The sequence below is a fragment of the Temnothorax nylanderi genome, unplaced genomic scaffold, assembly GCF_030848795.1.
Source record: "Temnothorax nylanderi isolate EJ_2023f unplaced genomic scaffold, tnyl_v1.0 TNYL_tig0086_pilon, whole genome shotgun sequence".
NCBI lineage: Eukaryota > Metazoa > Arthropoda > Insecta > Hymenoptera > Formicidae > Temnothorax > Temnothorax nylanderi.
Genome location: NW_027249148.1, coordinates 126898 through 149323, shown reverse-complemented (window position 1 = coordinate 149323; position 22426 = coordinate 126898). Strand labels below are relative to the sequence as shown.

General features: G+C 34.9%; 1 protein-coding gene across 6 annotated transcripts in view; it reads left to right on the top strand.

Annotated features, from left to right (window-relative positions):
• The window catches only part of Dop2r (dopamine D2-like receptor), a 205863-nt gene that overhangs the window by 174367 nt on the left and 9070 nt on the right, over positions 1-22426 (top strand). For all 6 annotated transcript variants that reach the window (XR_011718664.1, XR_011718663.1, XM_071710180.1 and 3 more), the window contains exons 3-5: positions 13051-13160; positions 15069-15321; positions 17730-17830. Coding sequence is in view for 4 of the 6 variants with exons in the window: in XM_071710180.1 (XP_071566281.1) it covers positions 13051-13160; positions 15069-15321; positions 17730-17830 (464 nt within the window). In the remaining 2 variants the exon portion in view is untranslated. The remainder of the gene's footprint in view (positions 1-13050; positions 13161-15068; positions 15322-17729; positions 17831-22426) is intronic.

Below are 22426 nucleotides of genomic sequence, written 5' to 3'. Positions count from 1 at the left end.
AAAATGTTACAAGAAAATGAATGCGTCGCAATAAAATCCTGGAACTGCCAGAATTCGTTTCGCAAACAATCTTGAAGATCTTAAAACATATTATATATGAATTTGAATAAATCTCTTCTTAAATTTTTTTATTTTAATATAAAATTGGAAGATTTCAAAATTCATTTTTCTACGTATTTTTATACATGCAGGAAGACTGTACGTCTAAGGATGTTGGAGAAGAATGTGAGCCTTTATTTCTAGCATCGTTATTATACTGTTTTAATTTTGAACATTAACGATTGTCATGAGATAAAAGTATATAGCTATCATTATTAATTATTTTCTTACACTATAAGCGGTTATTAGATCATTATTCTTTTACATTAAGAGGGCCTCTGTTTCTGTGAAATATCGAGACGATACATTAACCGAATGAATCAAACTTAAGTATGATCTACGTGCGAAATGTGGGTTAGCCCGGTGAAGCTATTTCGCATAATTAATGCTGGTAGCCGGCGGTGATCCTTGCAGACGTCGCACTTGCGCGATTTCCGCGACTCACATATGCAATTCGACATCGTCGAAATTGCTACTGCTCCTGACAGTTTTAACCCTGCATGGGAAGTTTAATGATCGCCATCATCTCTCGAGCTCGTTTCGCCGTTTGCATCATGCAATTTTTAATGAGAGTGGTATCTAACTCTTTTACACACGCTTTGGCGGGCGGTATGCACACACGACGAAATATCTTTCGGCATAGTATCCCCGCTTAAGAGGACTCTGCATATTTTACTGTACTTACCTACAGTCAGCTGTTGGCAGAGTTTCCATTTGTCAAGTCCATACGCCAGATAATTTTGCACAGAAAATAGTCCGCGTGATAATAACTCCATGTCAAAAGCAATTTAAATTATACTATATGTTCATTGACAAAGAATTCGGTAAGATTAACTACAAGAAACGTATTATAACATGGCGCGTTTAATATACTGTTATTATTTCTCGACATTTTTAATATTATTTTTACTTAATATTCATGTATCTACTCGTTTAATCTTTTTATTCCTTAATTCTTTTTATCTTACATATTATATCATTTTATATAATATTATATTTTTCATGAACTTTAGATACATATAATTTTGCAAAAATAATCTGATAACTTTCGTTTTATATAAGTTTATGCTGCTTTATTTTGGTTTTTGTCGACGTACTAGAATTAATTTTGAAGAAACGAAGATTGTGTGTGTGTGAAAAATATATCCGCTCATCCAGCTGTTATCTAGGGTCAGCAGTTTAACTCACGGGTATCTTTTGGTAAACTACTTTCAATTCTTCTTGTGGCTTAAAAGGTATCGAACGTCGGGTAACCTTTTGACGAAAAAATAAGCAGCAGATGATCCGGCACATTCCGTTTGCTCGCGATAAATTATTGGCGAAAATTACTGTAATTTCAAAAACTCGCCTTCGATACGGTTTCTCTGGCGTCCATTAGTTAAAAAGTCACTAAATTGCGGATACAAGATCTATTATCATTCTGGTGAATAGAGTTTTAACGTCGGTTTCGGAATTTCTGGTGGCAATAACGATCACGTCGTTAGACTGTTGATTGCTTTGATAAGGTCGTAAGAATTCTCATTCCTTTGTGATTGCTAACGAGGCTCCGTTATCCCCATAAGCATACCTTTAGCGAGGCATATTAATTAAATTTTCAGAAACGCGCATTTATTTCTTCGCGAGTTCCAAGTCTAACATAAATTAGAAAATACTTTCCAACATTTATTCTAACGAAAGCTATCGGGACTATTATGAATCTCTAAATATTTCTATTGATTCCTGCATCAAAAATGTCCACTGATAACGAAGATGTATTTTTCAGATGTGTTTCTTTGACGAAATGAAAAGAAATCTGCAATTTTTTCTGGTTTTTTTATTTAATAAATTAGGAATCACATTTTTATTGTGAAAAAATTTAAAAAGCTTAGGATTATATACATGTTTTTGCGAAGAAATTGCTACAATTCTCATATTATGGCAACGATATCACAGTTCTATATTATTTCTACGCTTCTTTCTGTTTTCTGAATATTTTTCTGCAAAACGAGATTACGAGACGAAATACATCACTCACGCTATATCAACTTGCATCATATTTTTCCACTAACACAATGAGTATGCCAGTTGAAGTAATCGCATTGATGTTTTTTTTTCTCTGTCTCCGACTTATTAGATCTCGCAAATCTTTGTAATCCCCGTGAATGGTTACGAAGAATGGTTATCCGGGCAAAATGAGTACTTTATAGTAAACTGTAACGAGAGTATGAAGCAAAGGGACGAGGATGAGAAAACAGGCAGCATCCCTTTAGAAACACCTGTAGTAACCTGTCAGCCGTCAGTTGTCGGCGGTTCTAAAAGCAATTAATTTGCCGCACGGCAAGATCGAAAAGCCAAAAAGCGTGACTTCGGCTACCTACCTCCGATCGATCATCCCTTCGCGCGGACGAGCGGTTTTGCCTTAGTGATGCCATCTTCCCCGCCTTTCCTGCTGCCGCCCATCTGCCGCCCTCCATTCCTTCCTCCCTCTTCGTACATACCACCTATACTCAGCTCGATTAATTCCTGCTTGCACGAAAAAAGGTTTCATCCATCTGGGATGGATTTTCATACCCCTTATCGCTTCTTGCGTTTGGTTTGCCTCGAGACTTCTCTTTCGTCAGTTCCATTTTCTCCTCCCTTTCTTCTCCTTTCTCTCTCCTACATTTCCCCGGCCTCTTAGCACCTCCATCCATAAGTCTAACTTTGGTGATTATATCAATTCCGAATCAATTTTACCGACATCCTCTGCCACCCGTCCCCATCCCTGTCTCACTGCCGTCGCGTCATTGAATTACAAGGGGTGAATCGCTTCGAGTACTGCAGCCGCTCGATACGGGAATTAATGGGAGCGACGTTACCCATTTAAGCGTTCGATATGATAGCCGACGTCGATGGAAAATACGGTCACTGGAAAACTACATTGCCTTCGGCATGTATCGTTCCGATCCATCTTGTCATTTTAATGTTTGCTATTATTTCTCTTCTCGGGTGACAATACACCATCAAAGCGTCGAGTCACTTTTCAAATCAAATGGTATGAAAACATGATTCATTTAACATATCGCATCCCGATACAATTCCTACATGACAGAGAATATAAATTTCCGATTTAATACGTTTACGTCAGAGTTACATGGAAGAAAATAAGGGTATATATATATGTATATTGAAAGCAGCGATAACTGCTTTTAGAGACTTTTATTTGCTCCTCTCATTGTCTGCTTATTTGATTTGGTTATTTCTGGCTTACTAGCTTTTACTTCTGATAAAATTGCATAAAATCCCCTGTATTAAAGATTTGCACGTACAAAGCAGATTGTTATTTGTAAAAGTTTATTTCAATCGCTTTACACGTTGGAATATTTTAACAGGTATAATTCCATCAACAAGATCAAAAGTCAAGTGTTACATCTAGATAGAAAAAATTTTATGAAATCCGTACGTATATCTGAAAAATTCATGAAAACCCGTCCGTGCGAGAATCTCACATTTATCGCAGATCATCCGGTGTTTTGCGATTGCGTGGTATACATATTTATTCAATTTGTTTATCGGTCGGTGAATATGATTTACTCGAAAATACTATTGATTTTTCTAGCGCAAGTTTCTCACTGATAGACTTTAAACACACGATTCTCCCGGTGGAAATTAATTGCATTTTCGGGATAATCCTTCACATCGAGATAAGAGCTCCCAATCCTTTAAATCGTAGCGCTTATCGTCGCGCAGGATCGATGCAAACTAATATAATAGTTGATCTATATACCGGCCAAAATCAATCGCTCGTGTCCACGCACGCATTGTGCACCGTTTACATAATATATATTCTATATCTATCATGCGTCAACTCTCTCTTACACATTATATCTCTATCATAAACTCTGCTTCGATACAAATACTTCAATTGATTATCCGAGGTGCGAGAAGGAAAAAGGAATCCTCTGTTAAAGTCTGAAATCCAATGAAGTCTTCTCATTCGGAAAACAAGAAGATAATAGGATAAAATGGGCTCACCTTTGAGAACGCGAATTAAATCGTCCGTGACTTGAAATGAAAGAAAAAAAAAAGCAATTCAATTCATATTTATTATCAATTTATTTTAGCGAGAAATGAAAAACATAATTTACGTATATATTGCAAAATGACAAAGTGAGATCAATTCTTTTCTAACATATTGCTAGGCAAATTCTAAGTGCATGGCGTAGGCGATTTTTTCGCGCGTACACAGTCCGCGGAAAATTAACAGGAGCATTGTCCGACTAAATTCTCGACATTCGTGTTCAACTATAGTCGAGTACCTCGTCCGTGTCCTTCATGTCCCGTACATTCTGTATGGCGAGTGCTCTGTATATATTCCATCGGTCGATTGCGTTATGTACGACAATCGAGTACATTATATCGAGTGCATTAAAGTGAATGTACGATGATACGAAGCGTGATATAAATCCACCCTATATCCGACTTTCGACGTGGACCTGACACAGTTTTTCCTCACTCGCGCGACGCTCTTCCCCGGCAAATTGTATTTTCCGCGATCCCGGAAAATACGCCGTATACACCAAGGATGTCGTTAATTAATGGCTGCCAAATTGATACCTGACTCGAGCGCGGATTGTCGTCTGTTGTATAATCGTCACAAGCATCCTGTGTGGCTTAATGTTCTATTGTCCGGCGTACGCCATTGCTAACCATCTATTACTGTCCGCTACTTTGTGCGGTGAGTATAGCATTCGCTCCCGTGAGAGATGGGTCACCATGCGCGACTAGTGTAATATCCGGATCTCGATGAAACGCTATGGAATTGTTATTCTAATTATGCTTAACGTAGGAGAAGTCGAAATATAACTATGACAAATCGTGATGTAGAAATAAAATTGATGAAATCTATAACAATTCTATTATATATGATTTTTCAAACAATTTTGTGATGACGTGTCTTTAAGTTTATCGTTGAAAGTATTTCACCATCTCTGGACAGATGCTATTCGTCGGCACGAAATGGCTCTGTTAGCAAAAGAACACATCTGAATCAGCGTTCTTCTCTCAGCGGTGACGTAGCGAATTCGATTGATCGCTGAAGCTGCTGAACATCTAATGTTAATCAAACATGAATTTCTCATATATTGCTCGCTTGTCTAATTACATCACAATGCGCAAGACCGCAAGTGGCATGATCACGAATATGCACGTTATGGAGATTTCATCGAATCTCTCCGATCTCATATTAAACTGATAGGATCTCGGCTTCACGTAAAATGCATGAGATACAATTGCGATCGATCAATAGCGTAAACCCCAGCTATTATTGCGATGCTTATTTTTAGATAAAAATTTATAGATATTATTTTTTAAATTCCTAGAATTATAATTATAATTATATCTAAAGTTTCTATTAAAAATTGTGTATTCCAACATTTATCTTTCTCTCTCTTGAAATTATTTCTTTTGAGAATGAATTTATTGAAGGGTATAGTTTCATAGATTAAATTAGTTACGCGTACAAACAATGAAAGCGATATTTTCCGTGAGAAGCTGACGAAACAATTAACGTATAACATGTAATTATTACAGCTGATCGCCCTAAATTTCCCATGCTGTTGCGTTCAACATCTCGTTGAGTCAATTAAAACGTCAGTATGTTTGCTTTGACGTGACGTTTTACGGGGTTGGCTGAGGCGGCAGTGCGTAAACGTCAACATAATTTCTGTCGGGCACTATAATTATACACGATGTCGCGTACGTTATTCCTTCCGGGAATACGTGGCAATATGTTCAACCGTGCTTCATCTCGCCAAGCGCGAAATTCTCTCGTGCAGTATCTCCCGCTTGTTGAGGAGCGATTCACGCTGGCGTGCTTTCCAAATAGACACTTATTGTTAGTTAACGATTGCGTTCGACGAACAGCGCAATTAACGTTACGCACGCATCTGTTTCTCCGCACGAAACCTACGAAACTACTCGCGTTTTAACGTCGCAATATCCGCTATCTTCGGTACATACCGCGGCTTGATTGCCATTCCTCAAATGGTGGTTGCTATGTCGTATCGAACAGCCTCTGCAGAATCCTCTGTAAATCGAGAACGTTTCAGAGGAAAGAAAAGAGCTTCAGGATTCTGCGAACAATCAGCGATATTTTATCTTAGCAATTTTTGCTATCTTAAATACTTGAGATATCGATTTTTAATAAATACAATAAATAGCGATAAGTTTATTTTGCATCTCTAAATTATTCAAATTGTATTGTATATTTATAATTTGTTGCTGCCAATATTTTTTAATACTTAATCCAAAAATATCGACTAACATTTCAACAAACAAATTAGATAATTATATCGATCTCATATATAATAAGTACAAATATTTAGTTTTGCATAATTAAAACAAAATATACATTTTGAGAAAGATATATCTCATTGTATTTGAACTAATTGTAAGTTTAAAATACGCAAAGAAATTATATTAAATTTCTACAAATGACAGCTGAATACCGATATGATATAACAGTCATATCATTTAGCATCGTTTCAAGAAAACAAACGCTGTAAGTGACATATTGTTTATTTATTTCAAAGTAATTAATTCAGGAAACACCTCGCGGATTGTATGCATAACATGAAAATGATTTACTCGAAAAACTGATTCCACTACGATCGACAACGTTTACGCCACCGTAAAAATGCACGCCTCGGAAAGATACAAACTTTTTCCGATAGTCATTTTGATATAATATAATAATTTTACCGCAAATCACTGGAGATCCCAAAAGCTGTTTCTTTTCTCGTCTCTTTTCTCAGAGCGGGAAGAAGTTTGCGTATTACTACGGCTAAAAAATATATAGATTGGAGCCGACGCCAATAACTGAGCTTTTTGCGACAGCAAAACCGTACTCTTATCAAGTTTGATGCGACATAAAGTTTGAAAAAGCGATGAATCTCGCGTGAACCTAAAAGCGGGCAATGTGGGCAAGCGATTTTGACACATCGAACGGACGAAACGCGCTTAAATTACTTTGGCCTAGATGCTTCATTGACATCTTGGCCGCGATTCAACTTCGAACGAGGGCGAGCACTGCGACATCCGGCAGCTTGGCCATGTTGGGATTTAAATGATGGGTTAATTAATAGCACGCCATTGGAAATTTATTACGTCAACTATGGTTATGTTTCAAAGGCGCACGCTCGCCTGGAGCACGACCATCGTTGACAAACTTAACAAATTGCCGTCGACAAAAGGTTCTATATACCGGAAAGACTCGCATTTCAAGTATGCTGCTAAATGCACCGGCGACGGTACGACGGCAAGCGGCGGCGACGCGACAAAGTTACAAACTGGCGAAACTTCGTGCTGACGAAGCCGCAAATACTTTCGTTGACGTGTAACAAAAAAAGTTTAATTTTGCGAGCTCACCGAAACAAAATTTGCGGTGGTTGAGACGGTTCTTTTCGCCGAGGTAAAGAGCCGCGCTAAATTCGCCGTGTCTTTTTTGTTGGGAGCGCGTCGCGCGCAAACCCAGCACACATCCTTGAGGCGGTGAAATTTCCGTAGTTCTTTGACGAACATGCACTTCTGCTACTTTTAAGGGTCTGACGTTACCCATTTTGCGTGACGTTGAACCTTTATTTTTAATTATGATTAAGCTTTGTCTCTCGAGTTAATTTAGTTATACAAAAAGTAACTTAAACAATTAGAAAATCTAATTTAAAATGTAATATTATGTCTTATATTATTTAATGTTATCTATTATTGCAGTATATCAAATAAATCAATATTTGTGTTTGAATTATGGTTACGGTTTAAATGTATGTATTTGTAATATATGTAATAACATTATTCTATCGTATAATATAACTTCTATATACATATACAATACATATACACATATGTATATATTGAAACAGATGTACTCTTTGCGATATACTAGCTCAATTGTTGGCTTTCACTTCTTTCTGCAATCTTTGCCTACACCTCTGAGACCTCGTCATTATAACATTTAATGATACCACAAGGGATATAAGTCATATTCTGTATGGGTACAAGCATATTCCACAAAGTCGAGTAAAATCTCGATCAAATGTGGTAATGAGAAATGTGAAAGCTCCCAAGAGACACCATTATTGCCGTCTCTCATATATGACTGTATTCTGGGGAAATATACCTTGATACGTTGTGTCGCGAAAATTCTCTGAGAAAAAGTATAGCTTTCCTATATTTTCTATTATCGTAAAAATATTAATTATCTATATTGCCGGTTACTCTGCTTGGTAACATCATATTTTTATTTAATTGAATTTATTATTACTAGAAATCATAATGCAACATCCTATATGACAAACTATTCACGAAAAGCAGCCCGCATGTAATATATCAACGGGACGAATATTTCAAATAATGTTTATCAATCTATCTTTGACAAATAAACATATTAACATATAAACTAAATTGTTGTATTAAATTAACAAATTTAATTTTAAAGTTACTCCTGTAAAGCTATTATAATTATAATAAATAATTATTAACATTAAAATCTATACAAGTCCGTTAAATGAATGTCCGTTAAATAATGAATTAATTTATTAATCGATCAAATAATTAAGATTTATATTAAAGGTAAATAATATGGGTTTTGTGTTAATATAAAAGCAATTCGCGCAATAATTTGAAATTACGTTGGCAATTAAATAATTAATCACGGTAAATGGCAAAACATGATACGGGGAAACAAGTTTTGCCGGGCTCGTGCGCAATTCGCGTGCCGCACACGCATCGCATGCGGTCGGCTCTTTCGTCATTGAAACTCCGACACGCTCATAACGCAGACTTCATTAGCTCGTAAACACCACATGCGCTTATCATGCGGGTCTAGGTTAGAGTCCAATTATGAGTCCGATCGTAATCGAACGCGAAGCCGTGTTTGCTAAAAACACTCGCGAGAACTCGCTGATCTTATTGTTAGATGGAGACGCGCGCATACGTACGCTTTTACTTGCAAAAGCCGGTATATATGTATATATATAAACTGACGTAACGCTCTGATAGGGCGTGTAACAAGGGAACTTACGACGAGGGGCGATAATAATTACTCCGCTGTACGCCGCTGCCGCGAACGTTGTCGGTAACTTAGTTTGTGCTAGTTTTTAATGCAAAACAGTGCAACGCAGATTGCCAATAATTTACGACGAAGCGACACTTAAAGAATAAACTATATGTGAGTCAAATGTACTATACCAATTTCACTAAATGACATATACATTAGTTTGTTAATTATTATTAATTACTTATGATTATTTGTTAATTTTCTTAACGATCTCAATTTTTCCCAATTTTTTAAAACAGAATAAACAAAACATGACGAAGAATAATGATAAATTAAAGATAATAAATTAAATTATTAAATTTATCTAATTAACAGCGTAATTGTAAATGTGTACAATAACAACTGATAATAGAAAGTACTTGTTACATATAAATAATTATTAATATGCGAGGACAAATTAATAAAATATCAATTAAAATCATAGATATTAGATGTATCAAGATATAATATGTATAATAAAAAGATAATTATTTTAATACTTATCTCATTATTCAATATGGGTAACAATAAATATCGTCAAATTTATTGGATATGTCGTCGACCTGCTAAGGGAAGATAAAGTTAGCAACCTCATAAAATATATGCGTAAGTAGATAATTCAAGTTTTTCAGGAAACCGACGAAAATGGAGCTAACAAGCAGTCTGAAATATCGCAATAACTGCGATTCATGCCTGTATTATGGCACGTGGGAATACCTATATTAGACCCCGTACTAATGCACATTGCCGCACCGTGTACGCCTAGCTACGGAATATTATTCCGTATTCACGTATGCGCGTGTTTACCCGTGGAGCACATCCTGCGCCGCATATATAACCAAGAGTTACAGAAGTGAAAATTTCCCGCTCCGTGTATGCCGCGGAAGCGCAAAACGCGCTCATACCATTTTTCTGCCCTTTTTACCCGAGAAAAAAAATACAAGGGGCAACATTATGTGTACAGATTGCACATATTTAAACGGTCTGAATTAAATTTCTCTGCTCTCCCGCTTTAAACTTGGGTTTTCATCTTTTATACTTGCGTTTATTTATTCTGCGGCGTATGTTGAAACACGCGTAGGAGCCGCGATATAATCGCGTGGCATGTAATACGACTCTTAAATGCCGCACTCGTAAATGTTATTATTCAGATTAATGAATTATTCAAATTGTGTTTCACGCTAATTATATTATTGCGTAATAAATATGTATTTCGTATAGTATGTATTACTCTAATAAGAATATTCAGCAAACGCACATTCAAGGAACATATTCAATAACTAAAATACCTTTTACTAACAATAAGAGAAATAACTTACACCAAAGAAATAAAGCAACAAACAAATTAGTATTTTCGTATAATTGTACGAACTTTATCGTATGAAGATATAAATAATTTTTCCGATGTGCTTTTGGCACGAACTCTATTTCCGTACATGCGATAGCGTAGATATAACAAATTCCCAATGCACCTAAGTAGTGAACTTATCAAAGGAATAATCACCTATGGAAGATTCCCCTATGAGGAGGTATACATAGTCAACACGCGATACTTAAGAATTTCAACTGAATTTGCAAATTCTGAAGATGCAAACCCTCATTAAGTCTTTGATACTTCCATGATTGGTGCATGTTGGAAGATTTGATGGAAAATACATACGGCCGAACTGAGATTGTAATAAATCAATACACGGTAAATTGTATGGAAATCGATGGAATAATCACACCCTGCCAGAAATATCCTATTATCTGCCGGAGCTACTCACGCAAATGTTCACGGATGAAAATAGGGATAAACGTGGAGACAGAAATGTGACCGAGTGTTTCAAACGGGTTTCGACCGCCGCGCCGGGTACTTCGCACACGAGGCACGAACGTTGCAAATAAATCAAGGCTCTTCTGGCTTCCGCTGTAAAGAATCCATGAGGGTAGCGAGTGGGTGCGCTTTCCTGAATGGACAAAAAGGATAGAACGACGCACTGGTGGAGAGAACTGGTAGAATGTCGAAAAGGAGGCGTAGTGCTCATCTTTCGATTTATTGGCGATTTAAAATATTTGAATAATAATTTTTGTCTCATTCTCGAGTGAGATTCGTCTTTTTAGTAAACATGAACACTGAGAAAAAATACTTGAAAATTTATTTGTGGAATATTTCTGTAAAAAATAAACCTTATTATATTCCACAAGTGAGATTTATTTCTGTGAAATAAATCTTATATTCCACAAATAAATTTTCAAGTATTTTTTTCTCAGTGAAAAACATGTTAATCTCTTAATAAAATCTTTCAGTTTTGAATAACAAAGTTACTTTGCCTTACATTATTTTTACATTGCATTCACACAGTCAAAGTGATGAATTTTCCGGTCGAAAATAATTATAATAAGAATAACACATATCAAACTTTAATTGCATTCCAAAACTTATCATCATTTATTATAGAAATTATTTTCATGAAAGAAAACAAATATATTTATATCACAAATTGGTTTGATTTCAAGTCAATATTTCCGATCTATTTCTTCACCAATTATCGAACATATGTTTATACATGCTGTTAATACGGGTAAATATGAAGCTTGTTCGATCTACCGATTTGGTACTAGGCTCGCTCTTGCTGTCACATACACACCCAGCGAGTGTGTGCCATCATAAACATGAGGAAACTTCATACGGAGGAAATACGAAGCCAATCTTATCGGGCGAGATACATTTCGTGAGGCGCGGTGCACGGAGAAATCGAAATCGAAATAATCGGTGTAGTAATATAGGCCATGGCGATAAAACGCAGCGCATATATTGCACTAACGATGTAATCGGAGTACGGCGGTACTGTCCGCTTGAAAGATGCAGCTAGTTTGAAATTTGTTGGCAGTCGTGCACATAATGCTTGTCCAGCGATGTGCAAAATCGCTGTGCGACATACGATCGTTTCGGTATGCGCGTGATTTTCAGAGATTATTTCCATCTGCGAGGAGAGATGAATGGAATGAGAACGCTTTCGAAAAACGCACGAATACGTCGAATCGGCCGCAAGATCGATAACTATCGGGATCAAAATAACTTTTGCGATAGTGCTAAATGTTAAATAATTCCGTCTTTTGTTCTTAAGTATTACTTATTGTGTCTTTTATGTTTATTATTAGTATTACAAATTGTTTTAAATATAATTCACGAAATTACTTTGGTATAATTATTACAAAAAATCAATGTAAAAGTGTTAATGAGAAGATGACATGTTAATAAACTGCATACATACATATAATATAGATTTTCATTGTTCAATATTGACAAAGTGGAGACTACATATAAAATGCATTTTACAGAATTTAAAAGTTTTCTTAAAACGCGTAGAGATATCAAGCAGGCATGCGTTATGACAGTTTTAGGACAAGTCTGGGTTCTCTTACAACAAAACGATTTTTATTTTAAATCATTTTCAGCCACAAAATATAAAAATAGTAATAAGTTAAATACTAGAAAAAAACGTTTTAAACTTAATGTCTATCGCTCCACCATCTGCGTTTGATTCGTATATGCTTTTAATTCTTCTACCTTAATTTCATAATTGTGTTTTTGTATTAGCATTTATATTAAAAGACATCTAAATGCGTTATGGTGGAGAATACGAATATATTTTGAATGGTAATAATAATATGTATAATACTCACATTATAGTGAGACTAGAAATGGTGTCTTTAATTTTTAAACAGTTGTTTTTTAGTATCACTAAAAATCTATGAAAATTACTTCAATAACATAAAGTATTTTATATAAAAGTTGATCTCTGGTTGGTAAAAGAAATAAAATCTTGCAATATTATATAAGATAAATATATAATTAATTATAATTTGTGATTTTTTCTTAAAATTAACTTTTGTGTATTTGTTTATCTTTGCAGGTGAACGGATCTTGGAGCTTACCTGGGTTTGTTTGTGATTTTTATATCGCAATGGATGTGACTTGCAGCACCAGCTCTATATTCAATCTCGTGGCTATTTCGATAGACAGGTAAACATTTTTGCTTACACAAGAATCGAACACTAAGCTGGAGATACCGCTCAGAAACCTCTCCTGAGATCTCACATTCTACAGATAATTCTACTGAATATTTAATGTTTAAAGATCAGCTTATCGAAATTATTCAATATCGATTATGAGACTATCGAATGACTTCCGATAATATTGCCTCTTATATATAGAATTAATATAGGCCCTCGCTGTAAAATATAAAATAATACAAATGTATTACTACCAAATAAATTTTAGAATCCTGTTAAATTTTTCGCACATGATTAATAAATTAAATTAATGTTGTATAGAAATGTATTACGATTTTGTCCACGTTTGATGATTTTGATGACGGTCACGTTTTTCGTTAAATTTTGATAGTGGAAGACATTAACGTCCAAGCATGTGCTTTCGCCAATTCTCTGGTCGTAAAAGAGCCACGGTGATTACCGGGAAAGTTTGGAAATTAGGAAAAAGTGAGATAGGCTGATTTTACTGGTTTACGTGCCTTGAATAGAACGCAGAGCTCGCATCTGTGATCAGAATGCAACTCGTTCATAGGAGAATTAGACATACTGATACGTTTAAATTTGGGAATAATCTTTTCGATAAATGAAGGTTACATATCGCGAAATAATTAGCCATAAAATCGGTAAAAGAAGAATAAATAGTTAAAATCGAGCTACATTATTACGTAGGCTTGAGTTGATTATCTCAAATGTATAATTATTTGCCATATTCTTTTTTTTGTTTGGAAAAAAGTGACTACAAAAAAATTATAAAATTGAAATATAGTAGCATTAACAAATTTACATTAAATAATAATAAAGTCATTTTGTTTCTTATAATCTTCAGTATAACTTTTATTTAAAAAACATCAAACCTGTACATATATGTCGAACATTTCTTTAAAATTTAAAATACAGTTACCAATCTTGCGTTTAAATGCTCCTAAAAAATACGCAAACTGTAAAAGTGCATATAGATTGTATTTTGAACGGTATTCATTTCGACTACGTTTAATTGACTTTGTGTCGTTGAATTATGGATGAGAATAACGAGAACCTTTATTCCCTTCCCCCGTTGCCTTCTTTGTTCTGATATGTACAGTTGACAAGAGGTTTGTCACATAGTAAATTGATGACAGGATGAACAAGAGATTGAAGAGTGCTTGATGATACATATGACGAGAGTGTTATATACCGCCTTCATACTCGACTTTACAGAAATAAATTGTTATTAGTTAAATCGCAACAAAAAACACATAAATGCGCAAGTCATGCGCTGCGAGCAATTTTCTATTTGAAAAGATTGTAACGATAGATTGTTACAAGCGATGTCAACAGCTAAAATAAAACATTTTGATAGAGAGTTTTGCAAAGAAACTTTAGGCTTTAAGATTGTTCTACAACATCTCTTCTGAACCACGGAAATCCCCGACAATAGCTTGAAAAAAGCCTTTTATGGCAACTTCATTCTTTCGTAGGAAGTTTACATGATCAGCCAGAAATTTTTGCGAGTGAGAAAAGCAGTGTGTATTTAAAGCAAATTGTTATAAAACTAATGTTTTATTGATATCTTCGAAATAGTAAATTTTAATAAATAAATAGATATTATCGGTTATATATCGTCTAATATAGAGATTAGTTTGAAATTTAAATTATATTTTAAACATATACGCGCTTTCAAAATTTATTCTCGCTTTATACCTAAATCAATTCTGTCAAACGCGTCAATTAACCATAATGATAACAGCGAACACAATATGCAAATACGTTAATCGCGCGAGATGGGAATTCTGAAGGATGGATGAGACAAGAACAGCTGGATCTACATAAACGGATTTACAACGATATAATGCCCGCCGTGCGGGATGGAATTACAACGCGAACCGATTTTGTATTACAGATACATAGCGGTGACCCAGCCGATAAAGTACGCGAGGCACAAGAACAATAGAAGAGTATGGTTGACGATACTGTTGGTCTGGGCGATATCGGCCGCGATCGGCAGCCCGATTGTCCTTGGTCTGAATAACACTCCGGACCGGATATCGGACCAATGTCTGTTCTACAATACGGATTTTATCATCTACTCGAGCCTGTCCAGCTTCTACATACCCTGCATCATCATGGTATTTCTTTACTACAATATATTCAAGGTGAGAGTGATGTGATTTTTTTTGCGGCAACGTGTATATTAACACGCCGTCGTGTAAGCCTATATCTTTCTTGCTTAAGAATCGACTGAACGATGCATGCAGAATATGACTAACTTACCAATCGGCGTATCAACACACGTAGTGATCAGATTCTAAGCCATAAAATTTAAGGAAATTACCTTTCTTGTTTAATTAAAATTTTTTATCGTAAAACTTTCTTACTACGCGCATACGTATAGTGGAAAAAAAGAAGTTTTCTCACTGGAGGTTGAGAAACGCTGGTATTAATAGGTCAAGCCGGTTAGCGGAAAATATAGGATCATACGGGTAATCGAAATTGCGCATTAAACGAACACGTGGATTAAATAAACCGTCATTACCATCACTGATACAAATTGCGAACGACGTGAACAAATTTTGATGTAGTAACCAAAAATCTGCAATTTTATAATCAAATTTCTAAACGTAATTGCGATTTATACGTCGCTATATTTCGAATAATATTGGAAATTTATTAATGCCGCAATGACGTAAAATCTTGAACAAAAAAATTCGCGATGTTAAAATTATATCTGCGATGAATTTTAAAGCATACGGCTTTTGTAATATAACCGCGTGGCACAGCAATTGCACAAAGACCGCGCGGTGAAATCCATTTCAAAGATTCTGCTCCAAAAAGAAATCGATAGCTGTCTTTGTAGTTGAATCAACGCACGCATGCGATGACAAGACGCAAAGGAAATTATCTCTAGCTCGATTACAAAAGGGCAAAAATTTATTCGTGCCTCTTTTATCTATACGATTACTTCAGAAACGTGAACCGATTGCAAAATTGGCAGTAGCATGAAAGGTAGCTCTCGTAAAGGCAAGCCCGCTGCCCGTAATTTAATTATCACGTATGTGCTGTGTGCGGTATCGCTAAAATTAATCCGACTTTATTGCTGACAGCGCGGAATGCTTTAATATTTCGCGTTGGAATTAAAAGAATAAAGAAATATGACAAACCATAATAATATGGTATAACAGCTGTAATATCGACATAAAATCGTAATGTGACTGTATGAAAATTTTATGTATTTCGAAAATCAAGCACATGTTTAAATATTGGGATGTGGCTTAACGGCAAACGGTTTTGCTATGAACAAACTTATAAAATTAATCTCGTTCACCTGTCTCGAATTTCTCGCGTTCGACATATTCATAGTAAAAATCACGTTCAAATTTTATGCGATTAATCTCGGACGCAGATGGAGCAAAGTGCATTGCGGTTTATACAGCGGTTGCTATCATATTGCGGTGGATCGTAAATACGGCTAGTTGGACAATTTCCGCGTTTGTAGCGTACGGAATATTTCGATTGGACTGTTAATTTCATACTTGCGGCAATTGTACGCGCATAATACCGGCACGAAATACCATAATAATATTGATATATGACCTTTATATTTTCAATATAATGTTACCATGTCATTCGCGTGCAATATTATATCATATCATGAGCTCGCACCCTTCATAAAACCGGAACGCATAATTGAGGGCATCACTATCAGTTGTAAATTTCTGCTGAACTTTGTGGAGCTTGTAAAAAGTGTAAAGGATATAACTTTAGACGGAAAGGAGAATATATTCGAAAAGAACTCGACTTTTTTCAGACGAAAGATGTAGTGAAATTTAAAAGAAACAAAAAACAGAATTTTTGTTCAGAAGTATGCACTTCTCTCCTTTTCTCTCTTTCTCTTTCTCTCTTTCTCAATGAAAAATAAATTTATTTTATTAATTCGATTTACATTTACAACAATAAAACATAAAAGAATTTTCTCTTTGTCGATTAAAATTTATTTATTTTATGCCTATACCTTTTTTAACTTTGTGACTTTTAATATAAATAATTGCAATAATTAAGTTTCACATTTCAATTGCTCAGTATTAAGAAGTATTGCAATTATAAATACGAAAAAAAATGTGAATAGCTACTCATAATAGTTACATTATATGTTATAACAATTTATTCGTTCATTGAGATTTTATCAGTTTAGAACAGCATTATCTCTGTGCTGTAGAAACTGTAGAAAGAATTTGTGTTATTTCTAGAAAAATAAAAATGTTCTTTCTAAGAATGTAAAGTATGAATATCGAGAAATATATAATCTCTTTTTTATCGAGCAAAATTTTTTTTTAATGCAGTTAAATCAACAGCTAAATATTATAATGCTTTAGCAGCACGGAGATTTTCTTCTGTAAATCTGTCGAAATAAATCTCGTTATCTGTAGATAGGTGTTCGATAACGCGGCTCGGGTGTTATCTACAGAAATCTCAGGCAAAGATTTATGTTGTACATTTACGTCTCGAGTTTGCAACTCCTCGTCTGATTTACGTCACAATGTAGATTTTCAATTGACCGTTTCAGGCTCTGCGAAACAGAGCGAAAAGGGCTCGTGCTAGCAAAAAACCGAATTTAAGCAATATAAAACCGGGGAGCATCATCGAAAATATCGCGCACACGCGTAGGTGAGTACTTGACTGTGTAAATCACCCGTTAAGTACTATCTTTTTATACTGTAGAAGTTACAGCAAAAACGATGGATTTTTTAAATTCTCTCTTGAAGGTGTTTTTTAATTACGTCTCATTAACTTATATGCATATTCGATTTTACAGTTAAATATTCTTTATTCAGTCGGAAAACAAGAATTTGATTTTTATATGTAATTTTGTAATTACTTTTATAACAATATTAAACTTTTAGGAAAACGAACATAATTCTTGTTGTTCTAATTAGAAAAATTTTTATTGATTACAAAGTAAATGAAAAATGTATTATGCTGTATCTTTTACTAAAATTGATGTTTTGCATGTCACGCATGCAAATATTACACGTACACTTAAACACATATGATATATATACATATATGTATATTGCCGTCTCTGCTTCCTTATTCTGATATATTTACAATTTCGTAAAAAAAAAAGATGGATAGTCTTGATACAGCTCGGATTAAAATATGGTCCAGAGAAGCGCTAATACAGATAAATCGGATTGAAAATACGTTTCCGTTTTTTCTGATTCGGCATTTGTTTTTGTGTCTTTTCACAAGTACATACAACTATAAAGCCTTTATATACACGTATGCCTTTTTATGTATCCTTGAACCATTGCATTCTCGATCCTAGAATTTTGGTTTATAAATTCTTGAACTTTTAATGTTTCTTATGTCTCTCGATGCTTTCTCTTTGATTGTTAAATTCTTAATTGCGCAGCAGGCTCATCTGTAAAATAAGCATGTCATGTCTCGATTTGTTATCTTGATATAAATAATTGTCATTACATATGTAAAAGATGTTCTGTCTTTAAGGTAATACGTAATTGTGTCATATTGCATAAATACATGTCATTATCAACGTGATAAACATTCACACATAAAAATGTAATATTATTCGTATGAAAAAATGTTTTTCTTATAAACCTATTTGCATTTAAAGAAAATATTATTACAAAGATATACAGCATTAAAAAATTTAAAAGTGATTTAACAAATGATGATCTTTCTCACACACTTTCGCCGAAAAGAAATTATCTCGAAATCGAGCAAGAAAACTGTGGTCGAGACGACATTTATATACGTAGTAGATTTAATCAGAATTGATTTACACGACGATTTGCGTGTTCGCAGACAGATCGCACCGCGGGAAAAATATTGCGGGTGAAAATTTATTCATACGCCCTCTTATACGACGTTATCCAGCCCGTTTGCCGGCGCGATAAGCGCGAAGACAGCCCGACGACATTTCGAGCACGTCGTGCGCGCGATGCGCGACGATTCTTTTCAATTTTCGCGATCGCGTAAGGCTCGCATTCCAACGAGACAATTTCTCGCGGAGATTGGTGCCAGCTGGCGTGGCGCGAGCTGAGAGACGGGACGACCGAGGGTTAAGTCCCAAACATCCCCGGATAATTCGCTTTTCTCGCACGCCCCGCTCGCACGTGCTTTCATTTCCGCCGTGCTCACGAAAGCAGCCTCGTCTTGAATAGCAAACTACTTGTACGTCGCTTTAATCGCTGGTCTTTTTGTTTGCGTACTTTTCCAGGCATGCATTTCGTTACGTCTATTCACCCTCATTCACCCTTCGCGTTAAAGTAATGCAAATTGAATATTATCGGGAAAGATATTCTCTATTGACATTTGACGTTTATAATGGAAGGATAATGGCGCATTAAGCAAGGTTTGATTAATATGCATAGAAGCGGCGAATGGAATTGGAATGGGATTAGAGGAATAAGAGAAAGAAATTTTCTATTTTAGATTACTATAATTTGCTTTATTTAAATAAAAATGTTATAACAATAATTATTTACACTTATAACAATAATATAATTATTGTTCTATGTTTCAAAGAGACAAGAATGCTATTCTAAATATAAAATTTGAAATATTGGCATCTCATCTTATTGTTATCATGTGATGTGAATATCCGCAACTGCAAAAGCACCATAATGTCGTAAACCGAGATAATAGTGTTCGTGTTTTTTTATTTTTATTTATTTATGTGCGCTATACCATTTACCGACGCATTGGAATCGCATATAACGTTACTTGCAGCTCGCGAATTCGATATATTATATAAGGATTATTTACCTTGCAAAGTATCACGATGATAGCTTTAAAGGAATATAAAATATTCTACCTTGACATGTCTGTCTGTTCCGTCATGTATGTACGTATAAAATTCGAAACACGTACACTTCAATAAAATACATCGTGTTTTTGCAGTATAATCACTTTCCTCTATTGTAGATATTATTAATTGGAAAAAAATTATTATATCAACGGTAAATTAAAAACTTTCAGCGAATTAAATTCTGACAGCGGATGAGAAGCTTTTATATTTCGATTAATTAAAATTGGTTTCTATTTAAGGAAATTTTAATTCTCGGTCTAGAGTTAGAAAGATATTTAATATTGGAAATTAAAAAGTTGCAAGAGAACGTAGCGTTTAATCAAAGTTTTATTCACGTACTCAATTACAAAATTGGTCAAAGTAGTTAGTTGTTGAATTTGATCCGAAAGAAGGGAGCCGCGGTATTTTTGGAACAAAGTTTGCACAAGAGCCATGTGAAGCTTAGCAGACGTATACGTTCGTAAATACTCGACATCCCTAGCTATCTAATTGTAAGAAGATTTTCGAAAAATATTACGGCGCTTCGTTAAGTACTTGAGATCACTACGGGAGTACCACGAAGGTAAGCGAAATGTTCCAACGAACTCCTGTTTGCCTTCCTTCCAGCGAAGAGCGCAGAAAATTTAAGTATTTAAGCGCTTGAACGCGGAAAGGACACGTACGAAGAATAGCCGAAAAGTGAGGCTGGCCGTCGCACCATGGAAAGGTGTCGGTTAAAAAGTAAAAAGCGTTATTACGAGTCTTATTTTATCTTTTATTACAACATATCGGCAGAGAACTGCACTGTATATAGGGAAAAAAGTTTAGTGTTAATTAGTTTCAAAAATATTAGATACTTTAATACATTTAATTAATATTTCTCTCCGCGCAAAATAGCATTTTCTGTGATTATTTATTCTTGTCATTATTTACTTCTTCCAGGGATTTTAAAATTCCTACAGATCTTTTTGTTTGCATATCTGATACAATAATTTTTAAATTGTATTTCATTTTTATGATTACTTTAGAAAAATGCAAACAAAATATTTTTTCCATTTATTTTTTCGCAAACCGTTTGTCGTTAAAATAACGTTTAATTAATTAAAGTTAATGCGTTCTCGGAAAATTGATAATTGCTTTTGGTTTAACTTTGACGGAGATCACATTTACAATGACGCATGACGCATGACGGGCGGACGATAAATTAAACTTAGGTGTTTACAGTTACAGTCGCAATTTGGTAACTTCATCCGCATTTTGATATCTCTCTAGGGTGCAATGTATCCAACATAATCTGGCGTTCCGGTTAATCCGCCCACATGCATCCACGCTGGCCACGTTATCCCTTTATCAACTTTGTTATCGCGCGGACCGAGGTTCGGTCGAAAGCACCGAAATTTTGATATTTATCTTGGCAATCTAATGCACGAATCCTGTTGCCGTCGCACGTGTATCTTATCCCAAGGTTATGTTCAGGTCGGCGATCAGTACAATTAATAATTATTCCTCGTGATGACATATATAAAGCCGCGAAATTGCTTGCGTTGAGATTAAAGAGATAAACGAGATAAGGATGATAGGAAGAACATCGGTTTAAATTAAGATTATATTTATCCAACAGAATGATGATATTTTCTCTCATATATGAAATTTTCCTCTTTATAAGATAATACGTACATGTGTGAGATAATTTTAATTAAATTAAATGCGTTTAAAATATTTTTTAGTAAAACAAATGTCAGCAGTGAAATTGACTATATTTAAAATGGATTCTTAACCGTGAAAATTAATTTTCTCACGTAAGAATTTTCCTCCATTGCGGAAAATTTACGTATGTTCAGATTGTGCTTTATTGTGTACAGAGATGTGCATGTGAAAATGCTGCGTTATGCTTTGAATAGGCGATTTTTGAATGGTACTGTCGGGGCATATCGCGGATACTATCACTTCGAAGTTCAATAATACAAAATTTAACAGCCGAGCTTCCAATTTGCGCATAGGTGTGTTAATGAAGCTTATGGCAGCTCAAGTCGCGGTCTCCTTCGCCGAATATATGAATTATTTTGCAATGCAAAACGAGTTTTGCGCAGTTCAAGGAAATTAAACATAGTAACGCAATTCTATATTATCCAAGCAGACAAAGTTTTGATAATGCCATTTAGAGAATATTCAACTTTTCAGAAAACTCGCGAATTTTGGATATTGTGTGGGAGATTGAAAAATTTATAGCAAATCCGGTTGAATTAATTAGCATGTTAAAAGCTTATTATATACACAAATTAACGTAATGGTTTTATATTCGATAAAACCTGTAACTTATATTAAATACAAATGAGATGCTCGACACAAATTATTACATTGACAGAATTGTATGTTGGGCATGTTATCGATCAAAACGCAAGTATATACATTTACAGTTAGATAAATTAACGTGTAACAGACTTTAATTT